This window comes from Colletotrichum spaethianum, assembly GCF_022836535.1.
Source record: "Colletotrichum spaethianum MAFF 239500 DNA, contig66, whole genome shotgun sequence".
NCBI classification, from domain to species: domain Eukaryota; kingdom Fungi; phylum Ascomycota; class Sordariomycetes; order Glomerellales; family Glomerellaceae; genus Colletotrichum; species Colletotrichum spaethianum.
Genome location: NW_026054836.1, coordinates 35410 through 62804, shown reverse-complemented (window position 1 = coordinate 62804; position 27395 = coordinate 35410). Strand labels below are relative to the sequence as shown.

At 53.2% G+C, this 27395-nt stretch overlaps 4 protein-coding genes across 4 annotated transcripts; 3 read left to right on the top strand and 1 right to left on the bottom strand.

Annotated features, from left to right (window-relative positions):
- Nucleotides 1-2039: 2039 nt before the first annotated feature.
- Nucleotides 2040-5879, bottom strand: ColSpa_12563 (vegetative incompatibility protein HET-E-1; the record flags this gene model as incomplete). Its single annotated transcript, XM_049278775.1, has 4 exons — nucleotides 2040-2165; nucleotides 2252-3973; nucleotides 4070-5613; nucleotides 5669-5879. 4 exons carry the CDS (start codon nucleotides 5877-5879, stop codon nucleotides 2040-2042), a joined length of 3603 nt encoding a protein of 1200 aa, XP_049134732.1.
- A 6954-nt stretch (nucleotides 5880-12833) lies between these two features.
- Nucleotides 12834-13247, top strand: ColSpa_12562 (uncharacterized protein; the record flags this gene model as incomplete). The annotated part of the gene is made up of 1 exon (XM_049278774.1): nucleotides 12834-13247. The coding sequence occupies one exon, from the start codon at nucleotides 12834-12836 to the stop codon at nucleotides 13245-13247; it is 414 nt and encodes a 137-aa protein (XP_049134731.1).
- Nucleotides 13248-14942: 1695 nt separating this feature from the next.
- On the top strand, nucleotides 14943-15515 carry ColSpa_12561 (uncharacterized protein; the record flags this gene model as incomplete). The annotated part of the gene is made up of 1 exon (XM_049278773.1): nucleotides 14943-15515. The coding sequence occupies one exon, from the start codon at nucleotides 14943-14945 to the stop codon at nucleotides 15513-15515; it is 573 nt and encodes a 190-aa protein (XP_049134730.1).
- Nucleotides 15516-20636: 5121 nt separating this feature from the next.
- On the top strand, nucleotides 20637-20978 carry ColSpa_12560 (uncharacterized protein; the record flags this gene model as incomplete). Its single annotated transcript, XM_049278772.1, has 1 exon — nucleotides 20637-20978. The coding sequence occupies one exon, from the start codon at nucleotides 20637-20639 to the stop codon at nucleotides 20976-20978; it is 342 nt and encodes a 113-aa protein (XP_049134729.1).
- Nucleotides 20979-27395: the final 6417 nt, after the last annotated feature.

The following is a 27395-nucleotide window of genomic DNA, read 5'->3' as shown; positions in this document are numbered from 1 at the left end:
TGTAGATAAGATACTCCTTTACCTTCCGTCCAAAAAAACCCATACGCATCACATGGCACAGCACAAATCGGCGGATCGGCACCTCCAAAAAAAGGGGGCATCTATGTTTAAACACTTTGAATATCGATTGTGGTCCTAAGTGCTGGTGAAGAGGGCACTCCTTACCTGGGGGTTGCTAAGGAGTTTGCAGGGAGGTTTCCCAAGGGGATTCCTGTAGGCGAGTGCGACACGAGTCGCAGATGGCCTTATTATGTTGGTACGAACCTTCCATATCTCTCAGTAGAGACAATCAGTAACGTACGCAATCGTAGTCCCTGTGTATATACATCTGGCCGTCTGGACGGAAAACCACCTCACAAACATGGCAGAGCCGAAGCAGATACTACTGCGCTAGAGTCCTGTGTCCTCGTAAGGTTGACGAAGTCGATTTTCGTTGAATCGTTGGCAGTGTTGAAGTCAACACGAAAAAAGATATCCGTCACGTTGGTATAGACTGTTTGTCTGTGGCCTTGGTCTGGGATCTTTGAGAAGGCTTTTGCTAAGTGTGTGAACAGGATGCTCGTTGCACAGGAGGAAGTGCTTTGCAGCTCAGATCTGGCTTGTGCGGATGAGAACTGGTCTTCTGTACTAATGTCACGATCTAGTGTTGCTGGCCGGCCGCATGAACACCATACGCCCTTACTCACCAGCAACAGCTGCAGTCCCCTCACCCTCTTTCCGAACTCTTTTTGGTTAAGCGATCTGTCACTAGATCGCCCTTAGTAGTCTCCCAGCATTCCACCGTATCATGGAAACGCTCGAGGCCATCCATTAAGCTTGCTATCGGAAAGGGTATGTTACCCGCCTAAGGCTAGCCAAAAACCCAGGCTTGCTCTCTCTAATTCATCACGAAAGCTTTCACCATGGCTTCCGACGGCGACAGTCGCGACAGCGAAGGAAAGTATCAGGATGACTGCGAAGATATGATGATGACAGCCGGTCAGAGCAGCAGGGAGGAACGTTTGGAGGCGCTTGGATAGTCTATATACACAACGTATAGAGTACTACATTGCTTGCACAACAGTCTCACTACCCGCTAACCAATACTTCGCCTTCCTTACAGACAATCTGTTCAAACCCACAGCAGGCGTACATACCCAATGAAGAAAGTCTGTAAAGGCGAAGCGATGGCAGGCACCTGAGCGGCACTAGTGGGGGTAAAGCATCGCGCTTCCGGTGTCTCGTAGTTAAACAGAAGCTGCATTGCCAGTTGCTAGTACGTCACGCAGATCAATACATCTGTGATTTGTTCTTGAACCGAAGAAAAAGAAGAAAATAGGTAGAATGGTGGACGGATGCCCTTCTGTGCTGTGGCAGTCCCTTCCCTGGATGCCGCAGCGATTATGCCGGAAGCTGTGGAGAGGTTCCCCAAAGTTTGGAAGGTTGATGGACCAGCTGTGTCCAGTTGCGTGAAAAATAGACAATCATCTTCTTCGTCCGCTTCTGAATTGATTGATTGATTTGTTCCTAGTGGCTTGGCTGCCGAGTGTCTGGTAACTGCCAACTGAGATAAGGGATACGGCTTTCTTATCGATAGTGGTACTGGTCAGCGCCTTTGCTTCTTTACGGCAAGTGCCTTAATAGACCCCGGGGCAGATGGCCACGCTAGAATTCTCTAGAACCGCTATAAACGTTATGAGATAGCAAAAAGTAGCCTTAGAGAAGGTAATACAAATGATAGGATCGAAACGTCTAGAAGATGCTTGTGCAGTGCTAATAAACTATAAGAAACCAGCTTCTCCCACGCCCTTCCCGTGGCACGCTATGGTAAGGTAAGAATAATAAGTTTCTAAAGCAGGGGAAAAAAGAAGCGGGGAAAGAAAAACAACAAAGGGTGGTGATACTGCTACACAGTTGGCTCCTCTTCCGAGAATCGAAAAACCAAAACACGGCCTGAAGCACAAGCAATGGCCACAGTAGACCCTACTACGGCAGACCCTACAACTACATTTTCCTTTGATTCCGCCGGTCGGTACTCTGGCGGCAGCCACAGCACGTTTCTAGAGTTCCGTGTAATCCACACTCCGTTCGCACTCACTGCATAGCCGTAAAAATGAGGCGTCTCCATTGCGCTCGTCAGCGATAATAATGCTGTTGTGGTTGTAGTAGTAGTAGTGGGGGATATCCTTTCTAGATTGATAACACCTAGTTCCGTGTAGAGGAGATGCGGGTCGGTGTTTGAAAAGGAAACCTGATAAAGAGGTTGACCAACATTAAGAGTCCGGAGACACTGGCCTGTGGCGGTGTCCCAGACCTTGACGGTGCGGTCGTCCGATGCCGACGCTAGCTGCGTGCCGTCGCCCGAGAAGGCCACCGAGCTGACGTCGCGGCTATGGCCCTCGAGCGTCCGGAGACACTGGCCCGTGGCGGCGTCCCAGACCTTGACGGTCTGGTCGTATGATGCCGACGCTAGCTGCATGCCGTCGCCCGAGAAGGCCACCGAGCTGACGAAGTCGCCATGGCCCTCGAGCGTCCGGAGACACTGGCCTGTGGCGGCGTCCCAGACCTTGACGGTGCGGTCGTCTGATGCCGACGCTAGCTGCGTGCCGTCGCCCGAGAAGGCCACCGAGTAGACGTCGTGGCTATGGCCCTCGAGCGTCCAAAGACACTGGCCCGTGGCAGCGTCCCAGACCTTGACAGTGTGGTCGTATGATGCCGACGCTAGCTGCGTGCCGTCGCCCGAGAAGGCCACTGAGCTGACGAAGTCGCCATGGCCCTCGAGCGTCCGGAGACACTGGCCCGTGGCGGCGTCCCAGACCTTGATGGTGCGGTCACTTGATGCCGACGCTAGCTGCGTGCCGTCGCCCGAGAAGGCCACCGAGCTGGCGTCATGGCTATGGCCCTCGAGCGTCCGGAGACACTGGCCCGTGGCGGCGTCCCAGACCTTGACGGTCTGGTCGTACGATGCCGACGCCAGCTGCGTGCCGTCGCCCGAGAAGGCCACCGAGCTAACGAAGTCGCCATGGCCCTCGAGCGTCCGGAGACACTGGCCTGTGGCGGCGTCCCAGACCTTGATGGTGCGGTCGTCCGATGCCGACGCTAGCTGCGTGCCGTCGCCCGAGAAGGCCACCGAGTAGACGTCGTGGCTATGGCCCTCGAGCGTCCAGAGACACTGGCCCGTGGCGGCGTCCCAGACCTTGACGGTGCAGTCGCCCGATGCCGACGCTAGCTGCGTGCCGTCGCCCGAGAAGGCCACTGACCTGACGGCGTTGCCATGGCCCTCGAGCGTCTGGAGACACTGGCCCGTGGCAGCGTCCCAGACCTTGACGGTCTGGTCGTACGATGCCGACGCTAGCTGCGTGCCGTCGCCCGAGAAGGCCACCGAGTAGACGTCGTGGCTATGGCCCTTAAGCGTCCAAAGACACTGGCCCGTGGCGGCGTCCCAGACCTTGACGGTCTTGTTGTACGATGCCGACGCTAGCTGTGTGCCGTCGCCCGAGAAGGCCACCGACCTGACAGCGTTACCATGGCCCTCGAGCGTCCGGAGACACTGGCCCGTGGCGGCGTCCCAGACCTTGACAGTGCGGTCGTCTGATGCCGATGCTAGCTGCGTGCCGTCGCCCGAGAAGGCCACCGAGCTGACGCCGTGGCTATGGCCCTCTAGCGTCCGGAGACACTGGCCCGTAGCAGCGTCCCAAACCTTGACGGTCTCGTCGTACGACGCCGACGCTAGCTGCGTGCCATCACCTGAGAAGGCCACCGACCTGACGGAGCCGCCATGGCCCTCCAGCGTCTGCAGGCAAGCATCCCACTCATCTTCCATAATAGGCTTTGTGACCATCCAGCCAGGCTCCTCCCGACGAAACAGCTCCCTTATAATGCTACGCCTTGGACTGAACACAAGTGCTGAAGCATACGTCTGAAGCGGAATGCACTCTATGCTTGCTTTGTGCGTCCGAAGAAACCGGAGTCCATCCTTAGCCAGCTGAGCTAGCTGCGTTAGCTGCGTTAGCTTATGTGTTTCTATTGATACCTATACAGCGTCAGTACTTCTATTTAGCTTCTATTAGACCTATTGACTGAGACGGACCTGAGCTAGATGTGCTAATTCCGACATCTGAAGGATACCTTCTGATACGCTCCTGAGAAGGCTGAGCGCCTCTAGCCAGTGAAGGTAGTGCTTTTCTAGAAATGCATAAACCGAATCGCCGTTCCGGAGTCCTTGGCCGCGCTGTCCCTGTCCGGCGGGATTCCCGTCCGCCAGGTGGTTGACCCAGTAGACACACGAATACCGGGCCGGCGCTAGTGGATCGGGTTTGGGCGGCTTCACCTGGTCGATGGGGAACCCGGGCGCGCGAAGGCTGTACACGTCGCGTCGAAGTGTTCTCGACATGACCTGGATCGATTTTAAGGCGATGGTATTGTGCCCTACTGCCAAGCCAGATGGAAAAAGCTGCCTGTCTAGCGTCAAGAAGTCCTTAGCTGACTGATGAACAAGGTAAACAACACTGTCTCGTATTGTGAGGAATGACCCGCACAAAGCCACAATTTTGATGACGTGCTGCTGTATGTTCGATATGTTTGGCGGCAAGTCGGCAAGGGCCCGCAGCTCATCTAGGTGAAGTGGACGATAGGCAGTAGTGATAGTCGAAAGAATGTTGCGGCAGAACTCGGGATCTTTCCGCTGTAGCCGTTGGATCTGGCGCATCATCCGTTTGTATAGCTCGTTTAGCCCAGCCGGGATGTCGTCTATAATCTCTAGAACATCCCAGGCCTCCGCCTCACGAAGCTCTTGAACGACCAGGGCTACCCAAAGGAAAGTCCCCTCAGCCTTGACCTGCATTTTCTGCCGGAGTTGATCTTGGAGTGTTTTGTCTCCTTGTAGTTGCATCAGCTCTGAAATACACTGAGAGATGTACGTATCAACAGCCCAGGATACATGCTGCGCGTTTTCCTTCAGTTCTAGGACGAGTCGCGTCTGGGTCTCGGTAGGCCGTAACTTATCCTCGATATCGTGTCTGTTGCGGCTGGATACGATCAGCTTCGCATGGGATAACGACGATACTTGGTTGATCAGGCGTAGAAGCTGGCTGAGGTCCGTCTCACATTCGTCAAGCGCATCGATCACTAGGTAGGTGTTTTGCAGGCTTGACTCTTCTAAGATGCTAAAGAGCATTTTGGATAGGGCGTCCCAGCTGTTAACGTCTTGAAACAGCTTCTTGCCCGCGTGGTCGTACTTCTTTCGTGCGCGTCCAATAATGGAGGGATTTTGGTCAAGCAGCTGGTAGATGAGGCTGCGAAGCACGGCCGTCGCGTTGTTCAGGCGCGAGTCGGTCGCTTGACAGAAGAAGTAGCACAGGGTGCGTGTGTCTGCAGGCGTCTTCTCCAGCTCGTCGATGATGCCGCAAAGCAGCATCGTCTTGCCCTTGCCGGGATCACCCTTGATCCAGAGCAGTCGGCTTTGGTCGTCGTCGTCGCGCCATCGGCGGAAGTCGTCGTGGTCGAGGATCCAGCGGTACGAGTCGCGCAGCAGGCAGCCCTTGGTGCGCTCGATACGCGTCTTATCGTCGTGGGGGTCGGTGGATCGCAGGTCGGCGAGGAACTTGGTATCTTGATCGGAGCGGTTCTGGACGCCTGGCCGACTTGTTAGTTGACTATTAGATGTGGTCAATATATTGTAACCACTAACCGATATTTACGTCCCCGCCAACGTTGATACCGCCCGAGTTTTGAATACCGTTACCATCAAAACTCAACCCAACATCAGGCTGCTTCAGGATGTGGTGTACCCAGCTACTGTCATTTCGATACACTGCGTTTGGTGTGGCCTGTCGCTTTCCGGGCTTTTCATCGAGGTCGGAGACTTGGTCAGGCCGCGGCCTTTTATCTTTGTGCTCCATTGCGCAGGCATTCGAGTTATGGAGAATGGCAAAAGCCGGGGCCACGCTGTTACCAACGGCCTTGTCTGGTCAGGCTGAGCGATTGACAATGGCGAGGATTTTGCTTACATGCGCCTGCCCCGGACTGGAACACATACCCTGGGCAGTTGGTTTTGCACCCAGCAACTGACAGTAGGCGTGAACTGCTAAACCCTGTATTATGGCCGTACGGCTTGGCCACCATGTGTAAATCCCATGCTGTTAAACAAACAGGCGCTAATAGATACTTTTGAGCGATAATAATTAATCCCTGAAGGTTGTATCTCTACAAACGTACTACCTGGAAAAGGTTCCTGCCGCTGTTGACTTGGAGTGCCTGGCCATAACCCCCGAATGTGGATGTGCGACTCTGAGCATAAACCCATTGCGACCCCGCACCCAGCTTATCTCACGTAATTGATAACACTACACGTGGTCTTACCGATGTTGCTAACTATTGTGAGCCCATTGCCTTACACAGCTATGACAGCGTTCTCCTGGACTGTCATCTGTAGCATCTCCAACTATGCCGATTTCCATAAGAACGACAATCGGCACTGTGATTCCACATGCATTAAAGGCTGCCTGCCTGACGAGATCCGACAGTCGCCCCCGCCGGGCATGCTGGGTCGGCATCCCCACAGACCCGGCGTCGAGCGGCGACAAGCCGGCCACCGGCCGTGCTCCGTAAGAAAACCCTGGCTAGAGCAATGTCCGATGAGCGATATGTACGTTGTGTGATGGTGGGAGAACGTGCACTTTGGAAGGAAGACTGAGTTGGTGGATGGTCGTTCTGTGGTATGCTTTTTGCAACAACGCTTTGCAATAACGTCCAAGGGATGATGAATAATGTTGGACAAGCCTGTTGTGTAGGTACTATGAGAATGATAGAGCAATAGATACACAGTCTTCTCAACATCGGATACATTTTCCAGCTTCCCACTTTATTAGATGATAGACAGTAGGACTCTTTGGCCTACCCCCTACCCTATCATCTGGTCCCGGGATATCCCCTAATATTCAGATTCTTTCTGACGGAGAAGCTTCTGGTATTTTGGATGCCTATGCCGTGGAAACTATGGCCGGAGGCCGGCCTATTGCCGCCATTCAGCGCTGACTCAGTAGACCTGACATGGGCTACTACAGGATCTATATAAGTAAGTAATTCCTTTGTGCATGTAGCTGTGGTTGCGGCTATGTAGCGCTACTAGTCATTGTTCTTGTGAGAGTTAGCATAGTCTGAGATGCCATGAATGACAATGTAGGAGAACTCCGTCATTAGTCTGACAGCTTTTATCTCAAAGTAGAGTATGTCGCTAATGTTATAAATAATTTCGTTTCTCTTTATAGTACTCTTTACAACGTAATTACCAGAAGTAATTAGCCTGTAGTGTATCTCAGGGCCCTCAAATTTGTGAGGTATCCTGTGGACGCGTTTTTGTTTGTTGCATTTCTTGCATGTGGCGTTTTTAGGCTTGTGGGTAAACCCTGACTTAAACAGCACATTGAGGCTACTGGATGGCTGTCGATAAATAGAAAGGCCACGCCCTTTTCGCAGTATTGCTGACAAGAAGTCCTTGATCTTGTTTTCGCTGGCCAAGTGGTCCAACCGCATCTTTATAGCGGCTGCCCTTAAGAGAGACGGTGGCGGCGTGAGGAACCCCTTGAGTACAAAACCGTCGTCTGTTTCCTGCCCCAGGTCGTATTGGACGACGCCGCCGTGTTGCCCCTCGGGTATGCTCACGACTACGTCGCCTAGACGGATGTCGTGCCTGTTGCTGGGGACTCCTCCGCTGATACCGACGAAAAACCGCCACTTGATGGAAGGAAAGGTGCGGGCCATGTTCGTCGCGACGGTCGTGGCGGCGCCTTTCCCTTGGCTTCCGGGGAGGCACGCAAGCACCACATCGTGTCCGCTCAACTCGCCTAGGACGTAGATGTTCGAATCACCTTCCTTGGCCGGCAGGCTGGGGTGCTCTCGGTCGAGCATGTATCGGACGGCGCTCATCTCGAACTCGATGGCACATACCACCGCGACGGTGTATCGTTCGTAGGTCCGCAGCCCGGTCTCCATTGTGATGTCCTAGGTCCGTGCTAGTGAGCGACAGTAAGGCTTACAATACGAAGTGTCGACGCTGTCAAAAGCGAAATTGCCGTAAACGTATGCGGCGAGAACGCAGAAAAGGTCCCATGAAGGCGATGAAGTACGGTGGATGAGCGGTTTACGAAGGTGCCTGGTGGTGGGGTGCCCACTAGGTTCCGATAAATGTTGGTGATTAGGGAACAGCAGTACTTCCACATGGATAGTCTGCAACGCCGACCCCCTCACATGGGTGCGTCATGGGAGCCCTATTGGCCCGCCAGCTGCCGCTCAGCCTGATTGTTTCCTTTCATGAGGACACAGCCTGCCTAACTTGTCATCGTCAATCATCCCGCCGGCCGTCCAAAGACGACTGACCCAAGCGACAGCAACTTCACATACGAGCCTCCAACTTGACCGCATAATCAGACTCCTGGAGCGTCGAATTGCATAGACACCAGTGTCCCGAGATGATGGCTGCAGGGTCTACTGTAGGCCCTGGGGTTCTGTCGCAATTCGCTGGCACCGGCATTCACAACCCGGGTTCTTTCAACGTGTTTATGATACCATGCCTCCCCATCAGAAGTAGGGACGCAATGGATCTTCCCCCATGGGACCCCCCGGCCCTCGGCCTCCTTCTCGGCAACTAGTGCTGTATCTATCCCGCTGTCTTTCCGGCAAGTACCAGAAGCTCCGACCTGTAACTTCCGGAGGGCCTGAAAGAGCCGGACGAAAGAAAAGAGGTTATCTAGAAAGACGTGGTATATTGCGGCCGGAAGTAGGGCAATAAGTGTAGTAACTACCCGTTGCGTTGGCGTTAAAAGGGCTGAATTTCCGGTATCACTAGCCCGGCCGGGCCGGGCCGGGCCTGTGGGACTAGTCCATACGGGCCCTTCTTATGTACGTGCCAGAGCCACCGGGGACAGTAGCCCGATTGGGCAAGAATCCATATCTTAAAGCCGGTCGGGATCGGCTTCGTCGGGATCTTCGTTGTTTCCCGGGACCGGCCCGTAAATCGGACCATAGCCTCGTCAACAGTCAGGTCGGAGCCGGCTGTATAGAAGGAATCCCTGGTTTCCTGGATATGGGCCGCCGGGCCCGGGTCGGCACATCGAAGGGTATAAAGAAGCCCGGAGGCCCAGGCTCGGCCAGAGGCTCGTGGGGCCGGACTGTGCTGTTATCGCATCGCTCCGGCGTACAGTCCGTAGTACAGGCGGTGGCCAGATCTTCCGGTTGAATCGAAACGACTATACAGCTCCGTACGGAGCTACCGGACGCGCCGGAAGCATCAGAAGCATTAGAATCACTAGAAGACATTACGGCATCAATTGAAATGATTGTTTTGGTAGGGATAGTAGGTATAAAAACATAGGGGGAAATGGTGTTTCGTCATGCACCGGTTAAAGTGCGGAGTAAAAGTGGGGACATACTGGGTCTTTACCCTTTTGGTAGAAATGGGGTCAAGTGGCAGTCGATGGGATAGTGGCAACAGCCCAGGGCAGCCGCCCAAAAGGGGTAGCGAGGGTCGATGTGACAAATATGGTTGGGCGCTCCGGTCGGCCGGAGTGGGGCAAATGCCGAAATCTAGCGGACGGACCTTTATCGGCTCTGGATCCCGGTGACACCGCACATCCATAGCATCCATCGTTCGCTTCTTGACAACTTCAGGTATTTTTGACTCAGGTTCAATGCTGAAGTTCTAACATAACCTGCTTGTCAAAAGCAAGGGACAGGCTGGCCGGGTCTGCTTCTGGGAGAAACGAAGGACTGTATATTCGCTTGTTCAATCCAACTCGAGTTTCAGAGAGCATAGCAGGTTTGTATTGTTTAATGATTCAGTATAGGTCATTACAAACAATGAGTGAAGGCATCCAACATCTGTGACGTACAGGAAGCCTCAGGGCTTATTGGAGGATGCTCCTGTGAAAGAGGGAAGGCGATATCAGTGATACGACGAATAGCCCATAGACTCTCAAAGGGATATCGCCCTTGGAAACGGCTCGGGCCGAACCGTCACTTGTATGAAGCCAGCTTCAGGCCCTATCTCCTTGCGTTACCCTAAATGTGACTGGTCACTGTTCCACGCTTACGAATTAGCTACTGGGATCCAGGGTCAAGGAGCGATCATTTAGCGAGTTGTGCACATGATTAATCGCTCAATGACCTTCCGGACCAAGACTATTGGATCAGGTGTCGACGTCTTCTTTTTCCGAGCCATTACTCGTGGGGCATTAAGCCAATGACCTAGCGAAATACTGTCAGAATAGCAATCAGTTGCATAATGGAGCACGGCTGCTTGGGACGAGACAGACCAAGTGGGAGAGGTGATGGCACAAAGGCCATACAAGCCCAACGTCTGTGCCTAACGTCAGTGATGCAGACGCTAATGACAAGGGGGCGTAAGACACAGAAAGAGGTTCAAATAGAGTTAGCCGTTTACTGCACTTCAACTGACACGAGTTTCCTCTGCCTCAGGGATAGGGCGCATCAAGATCGATACCAGTGGCACGTAAAGAAGTGGGGGTAACGATCCGATGGAGAAGCCTCAGCTACACCGTTGTCAATGCATCAGGGCCAATTGTTATCACACACAAGCTGGAGACTGTCACCAAGTTTAAGACGTTGACGACGGCAGCCTCGATTCTGTAACTGAGACATACATTGAGAATCTAAACCTGTTTCTGTAAAGTGTTATCCATCGATTCGGCCCGCCGTACTACCTTTGCTGTCAAAACGTGTGCAGAGCCCCTCGTGTAAAACGGTTCTTGGGACACCTGAGCTTACGAGGCGATGGTGTCAGTACCCTGGCATTACAATAACAGAGACGTTGTAGTCGAGTCTGGTTTAAAGACTTTGGCCGACCGAGAGAGTAGAGTTGCAGAGGATAACTGCAGGCTCTGTGGGTTGGCGCTATGCACTGAGGGTAGTCTGGGGTACTTGCAATCACATACAATGGTCAAGAAGACAGTGCCGTTACCTATCACGATTGGCAAACTTCAGAGGCGGTTCCGGGTTCATATGTCTACCAGAGGGAAGCGACAAAGGAGACACGAGTGCGATAAGGAACAGGGTGTGATAGTACACAGAGAGCGGGTGGACCTCAGGATGGGTAGGAGGGTTGTGAGCGACAAGGTCGAAGGAAGCGCACGAGAGGAGGGGCAGCAGATGTGTGCTGAGTAATAAGCAGGGGAGTGCCGAGTAGGGTAGGTCGAGCGAGCGGGGTGAAGTGTGGTCGGGAGAGGTAGAGATCAGGAGCGAGGAACGAAAAGGAAGGGAAGAAGAAGGTATGGGAGGAGCGTTCATGTTGGAGGGTGATCAACGGGAAAACGGAAATCGCATTAAAAGAATACATGTTTAAAAAAAATTCGGTTCTCAGGCCTCGTATGCCCTTAGAGACGGTACACTGGCTGTCAGCTCGTACTCATTGCTTTTTCCAATCCGTGCATCGTACCATCTATCAAAGTGTATAAACCAAGCGGGGCCCTTAGCATCCATTTTTTCTCCCTTTCATAAGTTGCCAAGAGTGTTCTCGGAGAGTCGGGGGTGTCCAAAGAGGAATGGAACTATGCAAAATAAGCAGGCTTGTCTCTGCTGAGCGACGATCCAGGCTGCCAGGCCACCGGGGGCCAGTCCCGTCTCCACTGAGATGCTTGCCCTGGCTAATGAAGGAGGCCCTGGGTAGTAGATCCCGATCCCAGTTTACTGAGCTTACCACTCCGTTGGGTAGGGGAAAAACGTGTCGCCCATACAACACTTCACCGCCTAATATACATATAACTGCAATTTTTGTGATGAAAACAATTCGAAAAAAAGTATTGGTTGAGACGATAGAAAGGAGCGAGCGGCCGCCGGCGCACCGGCACACTATTTCCTCACCTTCCTGCCACTTGATTGGATTCGGAACACCGAAGACTCCAACCTCTGCCCTCACCCTTGCCGACAGACCTGGTAATGTGAGGCGAGATGGATGGCCAGGCAGAGAACAGGCTCGCACTCTTCAGCACTGCGCAGGTCTTGGCACAAATGTGACACTGGTAGCTGTCCCCGATGAAGGAGTAAAACAATTTCTGTTCTTCCGGCCCGAGATTGCCTCTTTGCGTGAGCCCCACACGCTGGCGCGTCCGAAAGTGCGGTCAGTAGTCGCGTCTCGAGTGCGCCCCCCTCCTCACCAAAGATTAGAGTCGCCCGACCTGTGCACGCACTGCTTTCTTTCACGTTGAGGTGTGGTGCACACGGCTACCTGTTGTACTGTACCCGGTTCACCCCTAGCAAGTGGGGATTCGGACAGATTGAAGGACGACCGGGATGGAAGATGATGCCTGGAAGTGCCTTGGAAGCAAAAAGAATCCTGAGCTTGCCCTCGTCACCGCGCGATTCATAACAGGGCTGAGAGGTGTCGCAATTTAATCTTTCCTTAATTCTGTCAGCTGTAAATAGGACATTCATTGCAGGGGTCGACTGTACTGGATCTGCAGCTAACAAATCAGCGGAGTCTGGCGGGTTGGGGGGGGGGAGTTGAGGGCAGGCAGAGGAGTGAAGGGAGGGGAGCCAAGCTGGGACGGGCAGTGGTGTGGTGAAGAAGACTTTCGGCTTCGGCTCCGGGACGGAGAATATGCTATCAAAGGGCCTTGTACAAACGTTTCTAATATGAGCTTAAATCTTTACATTGGCAGGGCTGTCCGATGACTCCCATCGCATCCTCAACGCGCAAGGCAACATATAAAACCGTCCGCCCCTCCACTGGATCCTCACAAAGGGGACCATTCAGCAACGCTCGCCATCTATCCTGTCTCATCACACACCGACCCTCCTCCCAATCGCCTTGCACAAAGCTATCGACTACCTGAGCAAACACAATGTCTGCGAGAGCACCGATCCTCAAGAAGTGCCCGGCCAGCCACTGTCGTTGGCAATCCGAATCAGACGTCGATGTCCGCGGCCACATTATCGATGTCCACAGAAAAGCTCCAGAACAGATGCTATGCGGAGAATACACCATCAAAACCAACCACTATAGGCGAAAGCACCGAGAAAACTGCGGCTACTGCGAGCCTGGGAGCCTAGCGGCGCCGGCTGTCATTCCGTCCATCGAGAACGATGGCGGCTCTGACTCCAATGGTACTCCTGAGCCCGATATCCGAGAAGGCGAGGCCTCCCCGGCCAGTCAAAACAGATGGATGCTCTTTAACGGCCATAACTATGGAATCATTCAATTGACGGTCAACGGATGCTCTTCCTCATCTCGTAGCTGCAGCGGCGACTCGAACTAGCACCTCCACCGAGACGGCATATTGACGATATTGCGAAGAGCGTATACATACAACAGCGGGTAGTGACATTACGGGAACTGGTTCTTCAAGCGAACTTGGGAATATTAGGGCATTAGAGTGGTGCAAATTAATGAAGGAAAGGTATGATGAGGTTTGGCATGCGATGGATCCGGTGTATCAATATGACATTCTCTGCTCTTGCTACTTTACTTGGGAGATAACCCTGTAATGACTACGATGAGGACATAAAATCATGACGTTTTTTTCTCCAGACGGTCTTCTGAGGGTACATGGACGCTGACACGTGTGCTTCCGCGTCAAGTTTACGTCTTTGCGGAGTGCTGCTTCGCCTGTTCACACCGCGGGATCTGTGATGTCCGTCCCTCAGTTGGTTCTAGATCACTAGTGAGGGTGGTCAAATGACACACAGCAGTTTTCGATCAAGGCCTTGGCGAGATGAAGGTGCGTGATCTTGGCCGCTGCTGGAAAGAGGTATGAGGAAAGGGGGACGTGGAAAAGGGGGGGATGTGAGGAAAGTGACCTGCCCTAGACGGAAGAAAGAGTAAAAAAGGAAAGATGAAAGAACACAGACGAGCCCGTCAGACTTCAAGTCGAGTCCCTTGGTATCCAACGGGTGAACCATATCACGATGACTGGAGGTTTCCACGAACAGCCTGCTCCCTTGACTTTGAAGGTGGCATAGTTGCTCGGTTTTTCTAATCGCCATCCTCGTCCTCACCAACGATCAAGACATCAAAGAACACTCGGATCCCCAAGGGTTAGCGTAATAGAAGAACCAACTTACGCTGCATCTCTCTTCCTCACTTGTCGAAAGATGGAGCGGATCGGGCCCAAGGCCCAAAGTGAGAAACCGTTATAGTGCCAGACCGGGCCAGGCCATGCAAGGTGCCGATTTCGAGGCCAGCAAGAAGCATTTGAAACCAGTCAAGGGTAGTAACCGAAGCTATACCATGTACGTCAGAGAGCCAAGCAAGGCAGGGTGGGTGGCAGCGGCGACGAGTACGGCGACGAGTACGGCAGCGAGTGCGGCAACCAGGGCGGCAACGACTGCGGCAACGACTGCGACAACGACTGCGGCTATGACAACCGGTGGGGTTGGTGGAGAGAAAAACACTTCGCATCAAAATGTGTTCCTTGTCTCGGGTTGACGCGGGTCGCGTAGCATACGCCGTCTGCAAACCCATCGCTGTTGCTCGCGACTCCAATAACTCAGCGATGAAGCCAGATTTTGCCAAAGCCAAGAACATGCGAATTTCTGCTTCCCGGTCCCTCGTTCACGTTACTTTTTCAAGCTTATCGTCGGCCCGAGGGCCCCTCTTCCTTTCCGTCCCAGTCCCCATCAGTCTCCCATCGCATATCAATCCTCCTCCTCCTCCTCAGTATTTCTTTTTAACGTCACAGGTGCTTCTTTCATAGCCCTAAAGATATAAAGGAAGCCACCAACTTCTCCGAAATGCAGGGAAACGGCCAAACTCGCCATCTTTGCGTCCAATACATCATGAGATAGTCGTCTTTCTTTCAAGAGTGGGTTCACGATCCTGGATCACGATGAAGCTTCCGGGCCTGGATAGGTCAGGCTTCCCTTGTGAGGTGCCCGGCTGCGAATCCAAACCCTTCTCAACGAAAACCAATCGCGATCGACACATGACCCAAAAGCACTCTCCGCCGACCATCATGTTTTGCGGAAGGATACGCGCAACACACGAGTCGAACATGAGGCGCCACATCAAGAATTGTGGTCAATGCCAGAGCGAGATTCAAAGACAGCTTGATACCGAAAGAGGTCTCAGATCTCCTGACGCAGTCACCAGAAACACCACAAACGAGTTGCTCAAGAGCTATCAGAAGGCTCAGCAGAGGACTCCGTTCAAGAACGGCATCCCATTCGGTGCCAACGACCTCGACCAGCGTTACAACAGTCTCCGAATCAAAACGGAGAGCGATCTTTGTCACACTACAGAGTTTCCACACGTGGACGCCACGAGGGAACCGGGACTTCCCGTTTCCCTGCAACTGCAGACCCGTCCTGATTCCGACCACAGAAGCCTTGGAGCTGGACACCTTCAGATCTCCCCAGCTGAAGATGCTCTCAAGTACGACACTCAGCATGAGATGGTCGGTGTCAGTGGCGCCGAGTTCGAGCAATTCCACCTCTCAATGACCGGAGATACCCCAAATAGCATACCCGCCGGCTGCACGTCGATGCCGTTTTTCGACGAGGCTTTCTGGACTCAGCGGGAAACCTAGTGAGCTTCGTTCCTCGCAAGCGTTGGGCAACTCTCCGTACTAACCTTCTGTCACAGCCTGATTGACACTTTCGATGAGTAAAAAATGTATGTCGAGTGTATGGGTGCAGGAGTACTTGGCTTATGGCGGTTCAGTTGGGTCTCGATCGGTGTATAGTTTCTCCGCTGTGCAAATAAATGAAGTTATTCCCGTCGCATTGCCCTTCACCTCGCTGAGCCATTCTTCAAACGCCCGGTCCTCCCCAATACGGCCTGTTCCGTGCCGAGTTGAAGCTTGACAGGTCTCGAAGAAACCCTAGCTCACAATCCTTGCACATGTTCCCTGCGGAAGGTTTTCTTTTCTGATTATTTATCTGCATCTACTGGGGAGCCTGTGTGGCCTGCAGCCTGAGCACCTCACCAGTTACCAGCCCAGCCAGCCCAGCCGGCCACGGCGCCGCGAGCTCCTGCGAAGCGGGCAGATACATCTGCAGTACTTGCGAGCAGCGACTTCGTGAAGCTCCAATCAAAGTGGCGAGATGAGGAACCCCCTGAGCGGGGTCGGTGTCATCATGCACAACAAGCGTGCCATCGCTTACGCTATGGCCTGTTGTGGAAGGTCAGTCTCAATGTCTGCCGCGCTCACAAAGACGCAGAAGTGAGTCAGTGGGACCATGGACCTTGATATGAAGTCAGTTTAACCTTTTCGTGTCCCCTCCACGTTGCAAGGAACCGTTGCTGTCAAGATCTGTAGCCACCCGTAGCATCGAATGCGGGGTGACAACTGACATGTGGTGGGGTCAATGGACGAAGTCATCATCTAGCGCACCCACCTGACCCAATCTTTTGAGAACAGCCGAAGGAACTTGACCGACTGATACCAGCTGCAAGCAATTGTATAGTCTGGCTCGTTCTCCTTGCGAACTTGGGGTCTGCGAACGGTCGGTCCAAATGTCGTCAACTTCTCGTAAATGCGCCAGAGTACTCGTTCTACACTTCACACAGTTAGTGCAATTTGCCTTTTTGAAAGGGACACAGCAATTGACGAATCCAAGGAGTACCGGCGTATGTAGAACCGACTAACGACTTAACTGTGAAGTTCCCTTGACTGCTGTGGACTCTGGTTTCCCCCGCGCTCTGGGGCAGCGTCATCGAGTATAGGCGCCGGCCGAGCCACAGTGGCTATTCCAGTACGGCCGAGAAGAGAGATGGTGATGCCTGCTCGTCTGTCCACGAAGTCGCTTGGATTCCAAGCTTGTTAGGCTTGAGATTTAGACCTCGGAAAATGACAAAGACACTCGCGCGTAAGTTGTTCTTCGAAAGCTGGCCACCTCTTTGATTCGAGCAGGTGAAGAGAGAGCTCGACAGCACCGTTACCGGCACATGATGTCGACAACCACTAGCAGCGGTATCATACGGGGCGGAAGGAGGGGATACGATATGATGAAAGGAGTGATGGGGAAAGCCCCCGAGTTCGAGGGATGGGGCGAAGAAGAGTGTTTTTTCTCTGCCCCCTGCATCTCATCCACAAATCTCTTGCGCAGAAATGAGCTCTCGGCATGAGAACACATCGAATCCGACCGAGAAGATGGTGCTCTGCTGATTGGCGATGAGGAAGAGCCTCTAACTCTCGAGACCGGTTTGGGCTAGCCGAGGAGACAGTCAGCCAGTTGTGTGTGTGGAGCGAATCTATCGTTCCCGAGACCTCAGGTATTCGAGGAGAAGAAGAAAGAAAGGAGAGAAAGAGGGTCGGGACGGGAGGGAAAGCGGAAGACGGCCCTTCCCTCAAGGAACTGTTGAACCACTGTCGCCCTCACTTGGCTTGGACTGCTGGGTGACGATCAGCGTCGCCAACTCATTACTAGGATAGGATCCTCTGACGCCCGCAGGTTTTTGCACTTTGATGTCTACCAGCGGCACGCAATATTTGAGATTGTGTGTGCGTCGATCCACATGAGGAATACCACCCGGCTCGACTGGAAAAGTCGTCTCGTCATTGGGTCTTGGAAGCGCGGGAATCAACGGTGGTCCTTGTCGTTGGTCTTGTTGAGCCACCGCAGGCTCGAGGAGGGCATTCACGCATCCGAAAGTCCCAGCTTTCGTGTTCCTCCGCTGCAAAGCTATACGCGCCGTGTGAGCCGGCTGTAAGAAAAAAATGAATGCCATGGGCGAAAGTGAGGGACCCCCTTGCTAGATGGCTAGCTGGCCTCAGCAAGCCCATGTTCGTGCAGCCATTCACCCACAACCCGAGGAAAAGGGGCTCCATGGCTTTGCCTTGGCGCCTGCACGAAATCCCTGTAAGAAGTCTCCCACACCAATTTTCGTCCAATCCGTACTGAGTCTCAACCACTGGCTTCCAGGGTGACAGGAACATGTACCCGGCCGGGAACCAGGGTCCTCGCCCCTACCGTCGTCCAGCCTCATCGTATCATCCCATCCAAACCTGCCTAATCTGTAATTTCTTACCAACCGGCCTCGTCTCGTTGAAGAGTAGGTATTGCGACCGCCGTTGCAAACTTGTCGGCGTGCACGCTGTACCAGTATGAGTAATCACATAGGCGTCCATGTGCGTGTTTCCCTAGACGCTGAGCCACATGGGCGTAAACAGTGGCCGGGAAGCAGTTACTAACAAGTTCAAGTGCCCATAACCGACGTCCTCTGGCCGCTGCACCAAGGCGATGCCGGAGACGGATCACCGTACAAAGAGCACAAAGTCCGCTAAAACGCGGCATCTGGTCCAGTGGATGTTGCAGAAATACTCTCCATACACAGCGTTGCACCCATGCCCAGCGAGTGGGCCGGCGGCACGTGGTAGCAGCAGTCCCGTACAGGGAAGCATATCCCTATCTTGCATCGTACATCAGCCGCAAGCCCAAGCATTAACAACAGAAACATTGAGCAAGTTTGCGTTCGACCCCACGGCAGTGGCCACCTGGCTCCAATGAGGACGACAAGGTGGGAATGGGCGAGGCTGGTGATTTACCTTTCAACAAACGTAAAGAGAGAAGATTAGCACAAGGAGCTGGGGGAGCAGGTGGACGAAGGTATGCAACGGCGCTCAGCCAAGGAAAAAGAAAAGAAGCAAGCTACCCTGCCAATCGTCTCCGTGTTATCTGCTTTAGCTGCAGTTCCTGCAGTCCTCTGATAGGGAGCAACTTGCAGGCTGTTGCCCGGGAGCATCCTATGCTAGCGCCATTCCTCATTACAAACGCTGCACGAGGTCTGGAGCGGTCAACAGAGATGCCAAAACTAGCATGCAGGGCCAGTTGAAGTGGCGCAACTCTCACTAGAGACGTTGGCTACAAAGTGATCAACCGGGAGGGGATGGCCATACCCTGCTAGTTTCTTAGCCAAACGAATGCGTGAAAGAAGGAGGAAGAAGGGGACGGAATGGTATCCGGTCTAGTTCTGCTTACGCGGGCGACATTTGACAAAATCTCCAGGTATCACCTTTGGCAATGCCGGAATATCGATGCCGACGCTCTGAGCGGGTATTCGCCGCCTTAACTGTCAGTGGTCGAGCCACGGCAGGGCGACAAGCGTGATACCCCCGGCCCCCGGAACTGCGTGCCATTCTTCTTGGTAAATGTCGAAGGGGAGATTGAGCACTAACTTGCTTACAACGCACTCCACTGCTGCGACAAGAAGTGGTGCTGTCAACTCAATGAAGTCTGGCGTTGTTCTGATGTCGCTCGCTGTCCACAACCTAGAGGTCATCATCAAAATACCAAGAGAAAGTCCTCGTGTAAGCGAACCGCTACCATGAGAGTTGAAATGGCCTGGTCATTGGCACCGTCACAGCCTTGGAGCGAGGAGAGGAGATCGGCATAGCTGTGCGCCATTTTAGGTGGGAAAAGCCAACAATGGTCGAAATGGTTCGCGTGATCAACATACTAAGAGTTGAAAGACAAAATGATGTGCGGGCTGGAGACCGCCAGGTCCGACTCGGTAAGTGTGCAATAGTGCGGTCGACACTTCACCATGACATGCACCCCTATACTGACGCATCGTATGGCACATGACCTAAAGCAGCGTGCATTTGGTCTAGGATTGGGGGCGACTGAAGAAGCGGCGTATAGTTAAAGAAAAGAGGCTGAATCCGGAAGGGGTCCTTGTGCAGTGGTGTATAACGATCTTGACCCATTTGCACTAAAGGGTCGAATAACTGGGCGGTACTTGACTACAGTGGGAAAGCAGTATGGTTTCGCACAGGTTAACACATGAGGAATACGTGTAGTCATGCCCAGTTTCTCTCAAATCATTCTCTTTAACTCTTCAAATTAGACGCGTTGAGGACGGCCATCAACAGAGGTGGTACTCTTCGCAAGGTGGGGAGTGAAGCCTTACCGTGTACATTGCCTTCGGACTGGCTTGGATATTGACTTGCATCACTGTTGTGACTACGCATTCACGATAAATAGATTCGTAGTTTAAAAATATTGTAAACATGAAGAACAATCTGCGCTGCGTTGCTACTTAGGCTCAAGATAGGGACTGGGTCGAGCTCAGACCTCTGAGGCGGCAAATCTTTATGACCCTGTTCGGTCTCGTTGGCGATTGAGTTCCCTTCGGAATCTGTTCGTTAGCCCTGTGGGACTCGCCTCATCACTGTACGCGACAGCGAGTCTTCCATTCTGGACCATACTCTGAAGCAAAATCACAAAGGGTTGGTGCATGCCGACCTAGAGAGGGGTTCCATCAGTAACAAGCAAGACGGTCCTTCGTCGCCGACTGAACCAGGGCAATTTGAAATAGAGTCTTTAGTTCCGACTGACCGGAGTTTCTGGCCAAGAAAGAGACGAGTTTTCACGCTGGATGGCTTCTTGTGCCTATCTAAAAGTACTGTACCTCTCGGGGAAAGAGAATGACCGGCAGGGTATGGCAATCACGATGGCTTCTGCAGAGCCGCGATTGTTGGCCACTTTCCCCTCCTCTCTACTGCCTATTCCTCCTCCCCCTCTTGCTACTCTTCGTCTTGTGGTGCTCGGTTGGCAACAAGTATATAATGGGGGACCCCGAGCGACGAAGTTCTTGGGCAACCCTTCTTCTGTGTGTGTTTCTCGAGTCTAGATATTGACTTGCACTTCTCCTGACCCCTGAAAGCTTATCGTTCGATTTGATCTGCCACACATACACCGCGACGATGTCTCCCAAAAGATCCTCAGGTAACAAATACGTTTGCAAGGAGCCCGGCTGCAACAGCAAACCGTTTGCAAGAAAAGACGGTCTCAAGAGGCACATCCGCGAAGTACACGGTACTGCTCCTGCTGTATACGTTCCCATGCCTTGCAAGAAGCAGATCAAGTCGAGAAAGAACGACAAGTCCAACATAGAACGACATCTCTTGACATGCATTATCTGCAAAGCAACTGAACTGGACATTGCAAGCATGCTTAACGAAGCCTTCTCAGCTAGCGTTGCATCTGGTGCGAGTGATTTCGTGGGTGGAAGTCTCCCGGAGGAGGCGACTCCCGGGGGTTTCTAACGGTAAGGGAGCGCCAAGTCCCCTTTGGCGGCCACGAGCTCACACTTCTTTTTTTTTTTTTTTTTTCGCTTGCAGAGATGATGGTTTCTTGGCCCGCTTGCCGCAACTGTGGTTCTTTACATTGCTTGGATTCAGAAAGGGAAGCTTCCAGTTCATGGTATCGGAACCTTGGAGGCAACCGTCAAGGACATGGTAATTTCGGGCGTAGGAAGTGGTCGGGATGGGTACTTGAACGCTTTACTGGAATGTTGAAACGAGTTGCACGTAGTCAAAAGCATTGTGGAAAACCCCTATCAAAAGCAAGAGGCCCTTAGATCACGTTTCGCACAGGGTTTCCGGTCCAAGACTCCTGACTACCGTAACCACGGGCAGATGCTTGGGTTATGGTTATGATGGAGGAGCATCTCCATCTGATGTGACACTGCCGTTGTTCAAAGGAGCGATGTGCCTATTGACAACCGGAGGGGCCTGCCAGCAGATGAACAAGGACGATCGATTCACTGTGTCTCCGGCTTAAGAAGACGGAACCATCTCCGCCTGCTTCATCCACGCCAGGGGCCCCTGGGTTTTTGAGAGGGAGAGAAAAGTTAAGGCCAGCACGGGCGTTTGTCTATTTGGAAGCCCGTTAACAAGCGAATGTGCACAGGATGTTCGCTCGATGGCGAAATATTGGGCACAGGCCGGCTACGGATATATCTTCCCGTCTCATCGGGGGGGCGGGTCAGGCTAACGCGAGTTGAACTGGCGCGAGTTGAACTGGCGCGAGTTGAACTGCCTACCGGGATAACACCGCACTTACCCTTGTCTTTGCGCCCCATCACTCGGCCGATCAGGTAAACACAAGCGAAATGCGAGACAGTGAGCGAGAGCCTCAAGAGGCCGGTCATGGTCCAGCGTGCTTCTCAGCCCGACGCCCCTACCCTGGAGCTGATGACAATTACGCAAGTAGGCCTCAAAGATCTCAGAAACGAGATTAAACCCATGGGCCAGGCCTATGATTCCAAAAGGCTCGAGCCTCTGCAGCGAGGTGCCCCGGTACCGAAAAACCTTCGCCTTCATCTGGGAGAGCCGTCAACAAATGCGCTGCGTCCAAATAGGTGACCAGTCAACTAATACTCAGACGCGATATATGGTTCAAACGCACGAGCCGAAGGGATTTCCTGTAGGCAGCCCTCGCGGTGTGGCTGTTCCAGCGCCCTCACCACTTCTACAAGATGATTCGATCGCACTCCGGGCGCTGCGAGGCCAATCTGAAGTTTCCTCGTTTCCTCTCCAGAAGCAGAAACTCCCATAAACCTGGAAGATATGGATTGATGTAACCTTACCGGGAAAAAAGAAATTGCCGCTCCGACGGCGACTCAACATTGAGGCATCTCATACAGATCTTTCACCATGGTCAGGCTCGGTCAGGCTCGGGCAGCTTCGGTGAACCACGTTCCCAACGACCTCTCGACCAAGGGTGTGTGACCTTATGTTCGGAAGGTTTCCTCACGGTAGTTCAGCGCGTCAGTCCCAAAGTCCCGTAAGACAGATTGACTGTATGGTGGTATCTCCGTATCGTATATCGATAAACCTTCGCCGGCAATCGTGTGTGACCTCCCAGGCCTTGGTGCAGCGTGTCAACTGCAACCGTCTGGTCAGCCCTGTTGGCCGTCCCCCTTTCACTCTAAGTCGGGACTGTGCTCGCCTACCCCGACCATAACCACAGCAAGGTTTTCAGTTGAGCGTTTTCGACTGCAACTCAGCTAATTAGCTGCTGGAGTGCTTTGCAGTAGTGGAGGGTTCGGATGGCAACTTACAAGAGCCACCCATTTTGCGAAAAACGAGTGGACCGTTAGCCAGTGTTTGGCACGTGGGGTCCTGCGTCAGCGTCATTGACAGGTCCGGGGTACCTCGAGCAGACAGGGTGTGTGCGTGTCTTGGCTCATCCTTCTGTCTTATTTGTAATGTATTTTTTGAAAGTGCTGTCACGACATTTGCTAGTTCTTTGCGGAGATTGAGTTACTGTAGTACGCGATCGACCTGAGCCAACATGGCGGCGGGTTCAGCCGGGGTCCTCAGACGTGATGGATTGTCTGTCCATGGCAACTAGTCTTGATTTTCTGCTGGCTGGGAACAGAGAGGCGCTAACGCCTGGGCTGAAAGGGACGCACACGAGGGCCTCCTTAGTTTTTCGAGACAGTGTGAGTGGTGTCTTGGCCCTCAGCTCGGACTCTTCGGTATCGAACCAATGCGAAGCGAGGTAATGAACGGTTGGCGGATTTGAGATTCGACGGGAATACGGAATATGGCGATTTGAAATGACTAACAAAGTCGGTGTGCTCGAGTCGCAATATTTCAGGGATATCCACAACTTCTCATTTGCCCTGTATCGCATCATTTGTGGCTTTGCGTAATGAGCAGGGGTCTTGGCATGCTGTTTTCGTTCTATTGCGGGCGACGATATTGTCCAAGGAGATAGGCCTAAGGACGGTTGTAGCCTTGGTACGAAATTTACATGTCAGTCTCTGCTTATGTAACCCGAGAAGTTTCACCAAACTTCCCGCGTCCATCCACTCCAATTTCACATCGAATACAATAGTAATTTCCATCCGGACTCGAGGTTGGTAGAGCAAGCGCCCAGGAGCTGACCTCGGCCTTTCCGATTGGCGTTTTACCGCTTCGTGCGAGCCGGACTGTGGGCGCGAAAGACTCGTCTTGCTATCGCCAATCGTCGATTGTCGGCCGCCGAGGGTACGACAAACGTGACATCGAGGTCGAGGGCAGACTTTAGCATTTTCCAGTCCTGTCTAGGTCTTGGCACATACATGACACGCTGAGAACCTAAGCACTGATGGAAGACCAAGAAACCACTCCCCCCAAAGTGGCGTTTGCGCGTGCCCAAGAACCTGTCGCGTCCATCCTGCCGTTGCTGCGTCGCGCATCCGGCTCCCTGTGGAACTCGATTGGACCAGATCACTTGTGAGTTGATTCTCAACTCGAAAGAACGCGAACGACGAGCCACGTCAGTATGAATCGATCAATATCCTGTTGTCTTGTCGCCTGACTGCGCGACGTGAGAAACAACAAGACAAGTATCCCAAGACGTCAGAGCCTGAGCTCAGATCCACACGGCGGTGAGAGGGAGGAGGGCGTTGGCAGCGTAGCTCAGTGGATGACAACGACGAGCATTCTGGACGTGATACACGCCAGCCGGAGGAAGAGGGATGGGCTGGCCATGGCTACCACGTCTGTGCAAGCGCTCGACATCAGGTCCTACCTAAGAAGCCACTGCTGGTGGCATTCCGGGTCAGACACCAATGCTAGCCGTCGCATCATCAATGTTGGCGGAGAGCTGTAAAAGCAGAAGGTCCTCGTTGCAACCGATCTTGGCTTTCGTCGAGAACGAGACCGATGACGAGACTACTGGCGCCCATGACACCGACTTGTGAGGAAACGCGGCTACCCAAACCAGTCCCCATGGTGGGATATTCATCAACCGCCCGAACTATAGAAGCACGTCTGCGTAGAGTGTTATACCGCCCACTCATTCCACATGACGGACTCGACGGGGTCCATTCTTCAGTTGACTTTGGAATACTAGTGGACAGGCCAAATAACATGCAGCAGCCTTCGAGCTGGGAACCTGTGAGGATGAGCACACAGAATCGGGGCCACTGTTGGAAAGGGATGTGCGTCGTCAAGGTGACCTGCCCTAACCCGAGCATGATGATGAAGGTACGAAAAAGAAATAACCAAAACTCACCGTTCGAACTTTATCCAAGTCTTCTGGGGGTGGACCAGCAAGGCAACGGTCATGGAGCTAGCTACTCCTTATGGCGGGTGTTGCCCCAGTGACCTGCCCGCTGTAACCCACTACTGTAGGGTGAATCATGATCCAGAAGGCGGCCCAGAAACTCGATTTGCGAACCAGACACATCCCCATCGAAGTGTCTACTCGCCGTGGTTACTGGCCAAGCCGGCGGGCCATTGCCGGCCCCTGAGAAGTACCTCTCCCCGAAGTATGATAGGTACCTCTCCACGCACTATGGTAGGGATGTGTACAAAGACCGTCGATGATGTGATTCAGCGTGCGTCGCAGGGTATACGGACGCCTGGTCTGCGTTATGATAGATCCAGGCTAGTGAGCTGCCCTCCCTCCTGGGTGACGTGGCAGAAGAGGTGGTTTCTTTTACCAGCAGTACCTCGCTAACCGGCGACTGAGCGTAACGTTTTGCTAGACGACTCTGATCCTAACCAGAAACCCGTAGAGATGCATACGTTAGCTCAATAGGTCCATCTTGGAGCAGATGGTAAGGGCTCGGGGAGGCTCCAAAGGGGCGGGAGGGCGTGCGTGCCTGCTTTTCTCTGGCTCATGGTCTCTTGTGGCGTGTCCGCGCCCGAAAAGCAAACAAAAGGGGTGGCAAGCACTGTGATTATCCACAGAACCACGACACCCTCAGAATATCCCTTGAAAAGACACTAGTGCGCCTCGCCCGACCATCTCTACAAGAATCCCCCCGTTAAGACTCACCACGCAGGTCATGGTTGCTAGCCAATGTAAGGAGCGGTAGTCCGGTGTCTCCGCGCGTGCTCTCCGAAGGCGCTCATGGGAATATCAATAAGGGCTTCCTGACCCATAGCGCAACAACATCCTAATTGTGCGATAGACCCGCGGTGTGGCCCTACGATGCCCTGTGAGGATCGAAGTTGGCAGCACGTCGCGAAGGGGCCTGCACTGGACAATCGTGGTAGGCTCTCACTGGTATCCTGTCCAAGTTAAACAACCAAAGTCCTCGCGCTGGGCACATTCCAAATTGGAAAAAAGAGTGAAACAGATTGGGAGCCCAGGGGGAGGGAGAGGGGGCGGCTTTGGCAGTGAATGCGGCGCGATGTTGGGGGCTGAACGCAACGTAGACGCCGCTTTGGACCCAAGCGCCTGCAATCGATTGAATGGGGAACGTTGCTTCCATCGTCGGCCCCTCTCCCGGCGCGAACTAGTCTCTGTCCGCTGGAGTGGCCTATCACTGCGGCCTACCGGCCAGGTAGTTGGTTGGGTCGACGTTGCATTCTTAATCTTAGCACCACGAACTGCGCAATTTAAGCTTGACATAACTCACCAACTCGCCTCGTACCCGGTTCTTTCCCAGAGAGCAAGCCGTCCTGTTTCCGAGGACTGGTTGCCTTATACCGCTTTGACAAGACCTCGGCGCGAAAACTTTTCACTGGGAAATTGCAACGAGCTGGTCCATGTTGCTTCTCTTCTTGCAGCACCCGAACGTTGGCGGGTACCTACCACAGAACTCGAGAATATCCACGCCCGAAGAAGCACCAATTGCTTGAGGTATACCAGAATACTGCGGCACCCCTGATGACTGATTATGTTGTATGAGCATACAAGGCGGACCTCGACATGACGACTGAAATGACACCTCGCCGTGGTCTAGTACTGCTGGAGAGCGAATAATTATTGTTTGCTGCGGTCGCATTGAGCTTCGATGCTGGCCAATGAATGCACTGACGTAGGCCCATTGGCACAAGCGCTCGGAGCTTTGGCTGATGGCGGGGTAATTTGAGGCCGGTTAAGTGGGACACCTGGTCCCGAACGGACAGGTTCGCACCGGCGTCCGCCCGCTGCCTGTGTCGACCACTGGACCCAGCTCTGGGCCGTTGTAAGCAGTATTCCAATGGAAATTTTTTAATGTTTCTACCAATTCTGGATTTGATGTAGTCTATTCAAATTTTATTTTATTTTATTTTATTTTAATTCTTTTTTGTGTATGAAAAGACTCTCTCCCCTTTCCATGTCAAGACTTCATCTGCCGTGTTCTAGCGGCGCATGAGGCTTGGTTCGTCGTTCTTCACGGCCCGATGCGCGTTCGTCCCGCGCACGCCCATCTATATCGGTGCCCGGCAAAATGTTCGACCCGGTAGTGTGGGTGGTTGGAAGCCTTTACCGTATTCTTACGATTGCGCCAACGACTAGATTGGCCCAAACCACAAGGATGCGCAATGCCGGAAATCTGAGATGTGATGCTTGGTCTGAGGTGACGAGACATGGATGGCTAGGATATCCTCGACAACATCAAGGATAGGTAAGCCACTGTGGCGCCGCCACCAACACTGACCATGTTCAGCGAAACACAGCATTCAAAAGCAAGACAGCAGGTGCGAGGCACAGAGTGAGGTTCGATTGGAGCTTGCGCATTCGACATGCCTCTCAGGCCTTATGACGGAGTCTATAGCACTGGCATGGTATGCGACGGGGTTTATGCATGCACCGATACCGCTGCCACCTTAGTGTTTCTCGTTCATTTGTCACGATCACGCGGTAGAATCTGTCTCCGCGGCAGACGCAGAGACGTCGGGCTCACCCACTCAGAAAGCTCTTCAGTCCTGAATCTGGTAAAGGGGTGCCAACTGGGTGTGTGCAGGTCT